Source organism: Corvus kubaryi, unplaced genomic scaffold, assembly GCF_017639235.1.
Source record: "Corvus kubaryi isolate FWS band 111438036 unplaced genomic scaffold, C.kubaryi_AGA036_p1.0 134, whole genome shotgun sequence".
NCBI classification, from domain to species: Eukaryota; Metazoa; Chordata; class Aves; order Passeriformes; family Corvidae; genus Corvus; species Corvus kubaryi.
Genome location: NW_024580668.1, coordinates 11,495,567 through 11,506,120, shown reverse-complemented (window position 1 = coordinate 11,506,120; position 10,554 = coordinate 11,495,567). Strand labels below are relative to the sequence as shown.

Here is a 10,554-nt window from a genome sequence, read left to right as displayed (position 1 = left end):
GCAAAGCAGCTCTGCTGCGTTCCTGCTTTGCTTCCTTCTGGCTTGGCCACGTCCTGCCCCACACCGTGCGGGGATGTCCGTGTGCTGGGAGCAGGGTGGGATCTGCTTTGACTGAGCAGGATTTGGGGCGGTGCAAGGATGCGCTGGCAGCCAGGCAGAGCTGGGAGCAAAGGGACACAGCTGGAGCAGGGCCAGCGCGGAGCTGAGGTCGGTGCTGACACCAGAGGGTGGTGTGGTTTCACTCTGGAAAGCCACCGCTGGAGCCACATCCCTGCTCTGGCACATCTGTAAGGAGAGGACTTGGAGACAAGCTCGCATTTATTTTTTCATAGAGATTTTTAATGTTTATTTTTTAACAGACTTGGTTTAAATTTTTGCTTTCTACAATAATTCAATGTAAAAATCCCAGTACAATATACAACAGTTTGAACATTTGGAATAAGAAATCCAGCTTGGGGAGACACGTAAGTTCAGCTAGTTCCTAACACAGGTAGCAAATTCCCTCCACCCTCCCCCAGATTTACCAGCCAGGAAGGCATGTGGGCAGGAATGCTTTACAAATGTCACCCCCACCCCATAAAGACACTGGGTGCCCTGTCCCTGCATTGCAGTGGGACAGTCCCTCTGGCACATCCCCTAGGAAAGGGCATTGTCCCCTCCATGGGATGGCTGGGAGTGTCCAACATGGCAAGGCAGAATCTGTGGTGAAGTGAGGCTGGCTGGTCCTTGTGCGTGAGTGATATGGGATGCTGTGGAAAGGCCCTGCATGCAGGTCCCTCAGGGTCTGGAGCTCCCTTGGGATGGAGACCTGTCCTCCCCTGGGCAGCAGTGCCAGCAGCCTTGTGCCCTAATGCAGCCATAAGGCTGTTGGAAGGGGATGGCCATGGCCCTGCCGGGCCCAGCCTGAGGGGAGGAAAACAAAGGTGATGAAGGGTCCCTGGCTCTTGGGTCTGAGGTGACATCTCAGGGATCACTGACTGGCCTAGGAGCTGGCAGCTTTTTCAGAAAGCCACTTTGGCCTGGCCCATGGTACTCAAGCAGCCTGGGAATAGTCCTGCTTGAACAGCCTGGGGTGGTCCTGCTCGAGCGACATGGGGTGGTCCTGCTTGGGCAACATGGGAAGGTTCTGCTCCAGCTACATTGGATGATCGCGCTCAAGCACCCTGGAGAGGTCCTGCTCAAGCAATTTGGGGTGCTGCTGATCAAGCACGGTGGGATGGTCCTGCTCAATCAGCATGGGATGGTCCTGCTGGAGCAGCATTAGGGTGGTCCTGCTGGAGCAGCATGGAATGGTCCTGCTGGGGTGGTCCTGCTGGAGCAGGGTGGGATGGTCCTTGTGGAGCACGGCATGGTCCTGCTGGAGCAGTGTGTGGTGGGTCTGCTTGAGCACCATGGAACAGTGGCAAGTGGCAGGGATAGTTCACGTCCTGCAGCGTCCCAAGCAATGCATCCAAAGCCATTCCTGGCCCTTCTCACCCCTCTTGGAAATCCTTCACTGCTTGAAGTGATCCCAGGAGAATCTAGTTGAGCTCCACGTTCCATGTTAGTTATTGCTAATGTTAGATCAGGACACTGGTGACTTTATCTGGCTGAGTTACTGAAACCTTCCAAGGGCAGAGATCATCCCCTTTCCCCCACGACCAGTTCCAGCTGCACCAGCCCTAAGGAGAAGTGTTTCCTGATGTCAGGAAGGGCCCTTCCTGCTTGCTTTGGGGGTGGCTGGTAGTGGCTTTTCTGGGTCAGTAAGGGATGGGATATACGGCAGGAGAAGCAGGAAGAGAAGCAGAAAATTGCAACTGGAGTCAGATGTGCTGGGAGTACAAGAGTTCAGGGAGGAAGGAGGAGGGGATGAAGGGGAGAGGTCAGGCTGGGAGAAGATTGGAAGTCAGGACAGAGGTGGGAGATGAAGGAGAATGTAAGGACAGTTAGAGAGGGAGCTGTGAGGCAAGGAAGGATGGCTGGAGAGGGAAATCTGTGAGGTATGTGGGACATTAGAGGACAAGGAGGGATATGAAGGTGGAGAGAAGTGGAGGAGCATGAGGAGAAACAGGGAAACTGTGGGAAACAAATGACAGAGGATGGTGAGATAGCCAGAGGTTGAGTATGAGAGGGGCAGGGCAAGAGCTGAAACTACAGGAAAAAGTATGGGGAACACTGGGAAGTGAAGGGTCACAGGAAGGATTAAGGTGGAGGAAGAAGTATGAGATGGAAGATGGTGGAAAGGACAATGAAAAGAGAGGTTGCATAGGATGAGGAGACTGGGCAGATGGTAGAAAGTGGAGGGTGAGGAAGGACAGGCAAATAGTGTTTGGTGTGGGGCAAGAGGACAAATGGAGGACAGTGGGAAGTGGAGGATGAGGACAAAATGGAAGAGGAAAACAAGAAGAGGTTAGATGGCAGGTGGTGGAGGAAAAGGATGGAGGGGAGATGGAGAAGAGGGACGAGGAGACAGCAGGAGATGGACAAGGATGACAGCAGGGACAGAGAGACACTTAGGGGGATAGTAGAAGACAGACTGGAGGGCAATGAAGGAGGATGGATGAGGAGATGGGAAATGGACAAAGGGGATTGGAAACGTGGAGGTGGAGAAGGTAAATTGGGGTGACATTGGCAGTTGAAAGGATGGTGAATTGGTGGGAGGTGAGGGTGGATTTTGGGATGGGGAAGTGAAGGAGGTTGAGAGAGGAGATAGGAAGAGAGAAGAGGATGAAGAAAGATGTGGAGAAGATGAGGAGTGGAGGAGGTTGAAACATGTTGGGGTGAAGATGGGAGCTAATGGAGGATAAGCAGGGATAAGCTGATGTAAGATGTAGAGGACAGTGGTGGTGGGAGCTGAAGAAGACATGGTGAGATGTTGACATGAACATGAAAGAAAAAGCTGGAGACAAAGCAAGTCACGGATGGATGGGACAGGGTGAAGGTGAAGAAGGAAGAGAAGATGTGAGAAGAAGGGGGGGTGAATGAAGATAAAGAACAAGATGTGGTGAATGAAGGAGGAGCAGGTGAGAGGGATGGGATGAAAGTGTTGCAGGAAGACTGGAGGGTGGGATATGGAGGGCAGTGGAGGAGCACAGGAAGAAGGGATGGGAGGTGGTGGATGATGGAGCAGAACGAGGAGGAATAGGATGCAGCATAGGATGCAGGAGCACAAGAGGGTGGGAGGGAACATGGTGGGTAATGGAGGAGAATAGCATGGCAGGGAGGGATGGGACACAGTTGAGGACAGCACACTCTGGAAGGAGGGATGGGATCTGAAGGGAGTGGGGGAGAACAGGGAGGGATTGGAGGTGGTGAGTGACAGCAGAGCACAAGAAAGGATAGAACACGATGGAGGATACAGGACAGGAAGGAGGGACAGGACATGGTGGCTGATGGAAGAGCATAGAAATGAAGGATGGGACCTGGTGGGTGATGGAGGAGGGTGGCAGGGAGGGATGGAACACAGTGGATGACAGCAAGGAAGGAGGGATGGGTGGACAATGGGGGGGCAGTGGAAGAAGGGTTGGGACATAAAAGATGCACAGGAGGGATGGGATGTGGTGGGTGATGGAACATGGGAAAGAGGAATGGGATGGAGTAGCACAGGAAGGAGGAAAGAGGGCTGGGTTGGGTTAGGTGGGTGATGAAAGAGCACAATAAAGAGGGATGGAACATGAGGGATCAAAGAGCAGAGATGAAAGGGATGGGACATGAAGGATGATGGAGGAGCAAAAGAAGGAGGGGTGGGTTTTGGTGGGTGATGGAGGACCTCAGTGTGGGAGAGTTTAATGGAGTGAGGGGAGGCTGGGACCAGCAGGTGATCAGAGAATCACAGAATCATTAAGGTTGGAAAAGATCTTTGAGATCATCAAGTCCAACCAAGGGGCACAAGGGCAGGAAGCCATGGGCAGCAGAGGAAGGGGTATGTATGTGGGTGTGTGTGCAGGCTGGGGTGAGCTGCTGGGCAGGCTGGGATGGGACAGGGGAGCCATGAGAAACACCAGCATCACAAGCACAGTGCAAAGCTGAGGGGAGCCTGGTGTGGGGTGACAGTGCTGGCAGTGAGGACCCACGGGAGCTGACAAGAAGCCCTGGTGGTGTGGCACAGTTGGGGTCAGCACATGGGGGCAGTGTCAGGGACAGACAGGTGGCTGAGGAGAGGATGGGACACCATGTGTGGGCTGGGCAGCAGGCAGGACGGCAGGGACAGAGAGACAGGATTGCCCCACACCTCCCTTCGCAGCAGCACCGCCTCAGACAGGACAGACAGCACGGTCTCCCCACCACAGCATGGGAAGGCAGCACCAAGGGTGGGGGTGAGGGGTTGCAGGGCCTTTATTCATCACACAACAAGCAGGCATGACACAGGGGTGCAGGATGGGGTGGGCAGAGAGCCTGTCATCAGGGCAGAAGGTGCCCTTCATGCGACCTTGGCATGGGCTGGTGAGAGGAAGCAGGAGGACAGGGCAGGGACAAGCGTGGCTTTGCCCAAAACACCTCGGGTTTCACCCCAGGCTGGGCACTGGTGGTGGGAAGGACAGGGGCAGAATCCACGGAGAGGCTGGAGTAGAATCAGCCATCTCCACACCGTAAGCAAATTTTCCCCACAAATTCCTTGCCGGCCTCAGCTCAGCCCCCCTGGGAAATGCCCAGCACCACTATTTACAGAGTAAGACAGAACTGACCAATATTACAAATAATTAAAAGGCAGTTGTAAAAATGAGAAACCACATTCCAAAAACTAGAGAGTCTTTTAAAAAAACCAAACCAAACCAAAACCCCGATTATCCATGAAAATGCTAAAAACCACCCCGAAAGGATCTATGTACAGCAGGAGATTGCCCGTGGCAGTGCTGGACCTGACTCCTCTGTGGCAGGCAGAGACACAGCCCGGCCTCGGCTGCTGGTGAGGGTGGGCAGCACCTGCCCTGAGTGTCCCCCACCTGGGTGACAAGGGTCCCCCAGGGGCCGGCCAGGCACCGCAGGAGCAAAAGGCCATCGGTGCTGGGCCTGCTGGGCCCTGGCTGATGCTGGTGTGTCCGGAGACACAGGCAGTGAGTGGCCGTCGCGGAGATGCTGACGGAGGCTGCGACGTGGCAGAGATGCAGCAGCTGCTGTGGGCAGCAAACGGCTGGACGGGAGAGGGCAGCAGCCTCAGCAGCACCAGCAGTTCTTAAGAGAAACTGCAAGATGACAATGTGCAGAGGCCCTGGAAGCAGTGTACAGAGCTCCAGAGCAATGCACAGAGCCCTTGGAGTGGTGTACAGAGCTCCAGAGCAATGCACAGAGCCCTTGGAACAGTGTATGGAGTCCCTGGTGCACTGTACAGAGCCCCAGAGCAATGCAGAGCCCTTGGAGCAGTTTATGGAGCCCCTGGAGCAATGCAGAGCCCTTGGAACAATGTGTAGAGCCCCCAGAACAAGGCACACAGCCCCAAAGCAATGTGTGGAGCCCCAGGCACCTGCAAGCAGCTCCATCTGGGTGAATCCCCGCCTGGCCCCTGGCAGGCAGCTCGAAAATAGGTCAGGCAGCTGCCTCAGAAATCTCTGTTCTCTCCTGGAGCTGCACAGAGGCACCAAAGCTGCTCTGTGTGGGGCTGGGTCACAGTCCCCCAGCCCCAGGAGCTCTGCAGTGCCATGGGGGCTGTTGGCTGCTGCCCCCTCCCTCCCTGGGTAAGGCTTTTTCTGGTGGTGATGGAGGGAATGCGCAACACAGACCGAGGGCCATGCTGCAGCCTCCCAACCCACAATCTCTTAATCCAATTGGTGCCTCTCCAATGTAGCTCATTTCGGTATTTTTAAAATGCACTTGGTTTTACATTGCAGGCTGTCCGGAGTTGGGCAGAGCCAGAAGTGGAGGGGAAAAAAAAAAAAAAAGAAAAGAGAAAAGAAAGGAAAAAAAAAAAAAAGAGAAATACGTATATTCAGCACTTGGAGGAGAAATAACTACAAGTGGCCCCAAGCAGGGAGGTGGGTGCAAGGAAGGGGCACCATGGCCCCTTGGGAGCAGGGGATGTGCACACACACACACAGAGGCACAGGCCACCTCTCCCCATGCTGTGCACCCAGCAATCCCAGCTCTGCAGCTGGAGGAGCCCAGGGACCACCCGGACCCTTCCCAGCAGCAAAGGGCCTCAGCAGCATCCCCAGCGCAGAAGGGTGGCCAGGGAGGGCCCGCAGCCAGCCCAGCGTGGGTGACCACAGGGAGCCTCCCTCCTCCTTCCTGCCGGGGAGGCACACGCGGCCCCGCGGCTGATGCAACCGCGCCGCAATCGGGGCCGGCGGGATGCTGGCAGGATGCGCCGGAGCCCGGGCAGGGCGGGCAGCGCTGGAGCCAGCACCCTCCATCCCACTGGAGCCAGCACCCTCCATCCGCGGGGCCGGCGCGGCATCATCCCTCATCCAGTGCTTCCCTACAGCGGCCCTGCTGTGCCTCGCCCCAGCCCTCCCTGTCGACACGAGCAGCCTCCCCCGGCTGCTCTCCCTCTCTCAGCGCCCTCGAGCCCTCGGCATAGCGGGGTCTCAGCTGACATTCCCGGCGCGGTGGCACCGGCCAGGTCCCCCCCAGTGCCGGCAGTGGGTCTCCGCGCAGGCGGGAGGTGATGCAGCCACCCTGGCAGGGTGTCCCCGCGCACCCCGGGGCTACCGGCAGCCTCCGGCTCCACATCTGCTTCGTAAGCGTCCCCGGGGCCGAGGGGACGTTTAGGAGACAGATGCGCCCGCGCCGCCTCCGAGAGGGGCCCCCGCGGGCTCAGCGCGGGTGCTCTTCCGGCAGGACAGTGGATGGCAGGCACGCTGCGTCCCCCGGCCCCCCGTCCTCACTCACTCGAGGCCCCCAGCTTCTCCTCCGCCCTGGGGGGGTCCGCGGGGTGCAGTTTGCACTTGGAGGGGGAGTGGCGGACCGCGGAGCGGGATGGCCGGGCAAAGCAGGAGGTGAGGGACTGGGAGCTGCAGTCACACGCCGTGTCCTGCAAAGATAGACAGGGCACAGCGGGGTTAGAGGGGTCAGGCATCCTGTCCCCCGCCACGGCGGGACACCCCGGGGGGCTCCGTGCCTCGTTACCTCGCTGGCTATGGCCGAGATGAGGTCGGGGTCCCGCAGGGCTGCGTCCTTACTGCCCTGGCTGGGGGACAACGGCTTGGGGTCCTCGCAGGTGCCCTGCTTGAGGACCTTCTTGTTCAAGATGCGAGAGATGTTTTCAGCTGGGTGGTGGGTGGTGGGGCTGGGGTGCTCGGCTCTCTTGCTCTCCTCCCCAGTGGCCTCCTTCTTCTCCTGGGGGGCAGTGGGGCTCTGTGCCCGCCCACAGACATTCCTGAAGAACTCCTGCACGAGGCCGTACTTGGGTGCTTCGGGCTTGGCCCGGCTGCTCTCAGGGCAGCCCGGCTTCCAGATGGACTCAGTGCTGCCCGTGTGCTCCACCACGCTGAACAGGCTGGACAGGCCATCGTTGATGTTGCTGAGGACGGGGCTGTCGCGGGTGGTGGTGGAGCGGGCCCAGGCAGAGCCGTTCTGCTTGCTCTGGTGCAAGTTCCACAGGCTCCTGTCCTTGGAGGTGTCCAGCTTGGAGGAAGACCTCCTCTGGAGCTTTGGAGAGCCGTATTTTGGGGAGCAGCACGGCCGCTCGATCCTGGAGTGGACCTTATCCAGGGAGGAGGAGATCTGCTTGCTGCGCACGGACACGAGGGAGGAGCTGCGTGGCGACCAGCTCTTGCCATGCACGCCGGCACCGCGGGGCAGGTCAGTCTGGAGGCCCACGCTCACCGTCTGGATGGTCTGTGTGCCCACATGGGCCAGCCCCACCGTCTGGCTGGAGGTGCTTTTCACCTTCCTCTCCAGTGAGCTGGAGCGGATGGCCTGGCGCACGCAGTTGGTGATCTCCTTCATGTCATCGCTCATGTTGCCGGAGATCTCCAGCTCGTGCAGCGACGGGGGGAAGTGCGGCACCGGCGGCACTGCGCTCTCCCCCGCGCCGCCGTCCAGCAGCTCTCGCTGCTGCTTGGAGAAGTTGCACAGCCACTGGCTGTAGGTGCCCTCGGCGCTGGCCGACTCCTCCGGCTCCTTCGGCTTGGCCATGGTGAACAAAAATCCGGGCTCGATCATGATCTTGCCCTCCTTGTTGTGCACCAGAGGCGCCTCCAGCCGCCGCACCACTGGCGGGCTGTAGTAGATGCGGATCCCCGTCTTGTCGGGTGCCGTGTAGCTCCTCTGGATTTGTTTCTGAGCTGGGTCGTGCCCGGAGAGGCTGCTTGCCCGCGAGTAGTCCCAGGAGGAGATACCCAGCTTCTCCTTGGCCAGGCTGTCAGGGGCAGGTTGCTCGATATTCACATATGTACAGTTTGAGGGAGGAAGGCTGGTGCTGTCCCGGATCCCGTTGGGCAGCAGCTGGGTGGTCGAGGATGCCTTTTTGCCCCGGGCATGGTCACCCAGCCCTGGCATGGTCTTTCCAGGGAGGTAGGGAGAACAGTCAAGCAAGCTTTCAAACTCTGACATGGAGGAAACAGACTTGGTCCTGTGGGAGGAGAGAGGATGGGGATCAAAAGGGGGTAGGGCAGGGGGTTGGGGGACAGCTGAAGCACCCTGCTCCCACCCCAATGAGACCTTCCTGGGCATCTAGTCCTGCTCCTCACAGGGAGCCCTTTGCTTCCAGGACTACCCTGGAACATGGTTGCATCTCTCCATGACTCTCAGGCATGTCAAGCCCAGGGGCCCCCTCTCTGTTGCAGGGACCATGGAGACACCAGCACACTCACCTTTTGAGGTTGGTTCCCTTGGCTTCTGCTTCAGAGATCGTCTCCTTGTCTGTGATTTTCTCATTGAGAGCCTAGGAGGGCACAGGAGAAAGCTCCGGGGTCAGCAAGCACAGGACCAGAGCACAGAGATGGGCCGGGGCTCAGGCGCTGTGTCCTGCTCCCCTCCAGCATCACCAGCTTCCCCACACACTGAGGCACAGCATTCCCAGGACTACGTGGGGCTTGCTGGAACCACATCTATTTTAAATCGGGTTTTTATAACCCCACAGAAGCTCTTGGGGTTCAGCCATGCCCTTCATCCTCTCATTCTCCTGGCGCTCCCCCTTGCAGTCTCATTTGCTGTTTAAGGGGGTGTTAATTGGGGTGCACACATCCTCCCATCTAACCCTTAGCATAGACCTGAGCACTAAGAGCATCCTGAGAGCACTCCACCCTCTCTTACCCACCTCTTTCCAGTTGCTGCCGTGCTTCTCCTTTTCAGAGTGCTTCAATGCCCATGGATTGGATCCTTTCTGCAACTGGAGAATGTGTTGGTCACTCAACAGGTGCCACACATGCCTCTCTGGGCAAGCAAAAGCATGAAACATTCTTGGGGCAAGCAGCAGAGGCTGCAGGACACGTGCAGGATGGGGGACACCATACCTGGTTGAGTTTGTTCTGCAGGTCCTTCGCTTGCTGCTCTGCCTGCTGCTGCTCCTCCTTGAAGCGAGCCAGCAGCTCCACCTTCTCCTGGTTCCAGTTCTTCTCGCTGATCTGCAGCTGCTTGGTGAGGTCCATGACAGCGCTGTAGGACTCGGCCAGGAGATGCTGGTGCTCCTCACGCTCCCTCTTCAATGCCACCTTCCAGTCCGGCAGCGCACGCTCGGCGATCCCTTTGCCTGCCTTTGACTCCAGCTGTGGGGACAGAGTGGTGGCTGTGGGGGACCCATGGCTCCAGCGTGGTGCTGGACATCTCCAGCAAAGGGACAGGGCCGCAGGCATCCCGCTTGCCAGTGCCGGTTCTGTGCTGCCAGGCTGGGCAATCAGCGTGTCCCCAGGGACGCAACACACGCAACATGGTATGCCCATGGCACAGCCAAGCCATGGTCAGCCCTGGCTTGCAGCCACGCCATGCCAGCTGGCCCAGCAGATGGTCACCCAGCAGGACACGGGCTGAATGTCCTGCCTGCCCGGCTGTGCTCCTGCCTGCAGGACATGGCTCCTGGAGAGGACCAGCCTCACCTGCAGTGCTGGCAGAGCGGCCCCTGAGGATGCAGCACCATTGGGGTGCTGCCACCACGGCAGCTCTGCTTGCTTTTGAGGAGGAGATGTGGGAACTGGGGACGCATGCTCTGCCTGGAGAAATCCTGCCTGGAAAGTGCTGGCACCTGTGCTGAGGAGCGGAGCTCATGTACAGCTATGGGCTGCTGACAGCACAGTGTGAGTGGAAACCTCTCAGTGCTGGGAGGGCAGGGCTGAGGGATCAATGGGACTCATCCTACAGGCAGGAGCTTCCCCCAGTGCCCAGGCTGCCCTCCCTACACCTCCTGCCTTCCCTGCATCCCTTTGCATCCCTTTTGCAGCATCCGCAGGGATGCTGCGCTGTGACTCGGGGTGGGGCAGAGGTGGGCTCTGATGCTGCTCTCAGCTGCCTGTCCTCAGGAGGGATGCTGAGCCCTGTCCCATCCCACCCTCCCCAGACAAACCCAGCAGAGGAATAAAGAGCATCCTCTGCTGCTCCACAGTCAGATTTCCATGCCAGCCCTGTTGCCATGGAAACTCTCCAGCATGAGTGGCTGCTAATTAAGATTCCCACAGTGCCACCCTGCTCCCAGCCCAGCACTTG

General features: G+C 58.3%; 1 protein-coding gene across 2 annotated transcripts in view; it reads right to left on the bottom strand.

The window, feature by feature from the left end:
- Nucleotides 1-317: 317 nt before the first annotated feature.
- The window catches only part of SOGA1 (suppressor of glucose, autophagy associated 1), a 29,586-nt gene continuing 19,349 nt past the window's right edge, over nt 318-10,554 (bottom strand). For both annotated transcript variants that reach the window (XM_042050563.1, XM_042050572.1), the window contains exons 11-16: nt 9,372-9,623; nt 9,176-9,247; nt 8,730-8,800; nt 7,042-8,488; nt 6,805-6,946; nt 318-5,805 (exon numbers count right to left, since the gene is read on the bottom strand). In XM_042050563.1, coding sequence (XP_041906497.1) covers nt 5,777-5,805; nt 6,805-6,946; nt 7,042-8,488; nt 8,730-8,800; nt 9,176-9,247; nt 9,372-9,623 — 2,013 coding nt within the window. In that variant the 3' untranslated portion in view covers nt 318-5,776. The remainder of the gene's footprint in view (nt 5,806-6,804; nt 6,947-7,041; nt 8,489-8,729; nt 8,801-9,175; nt 9,248-9,371; nt 9,624-10,554) is intronic.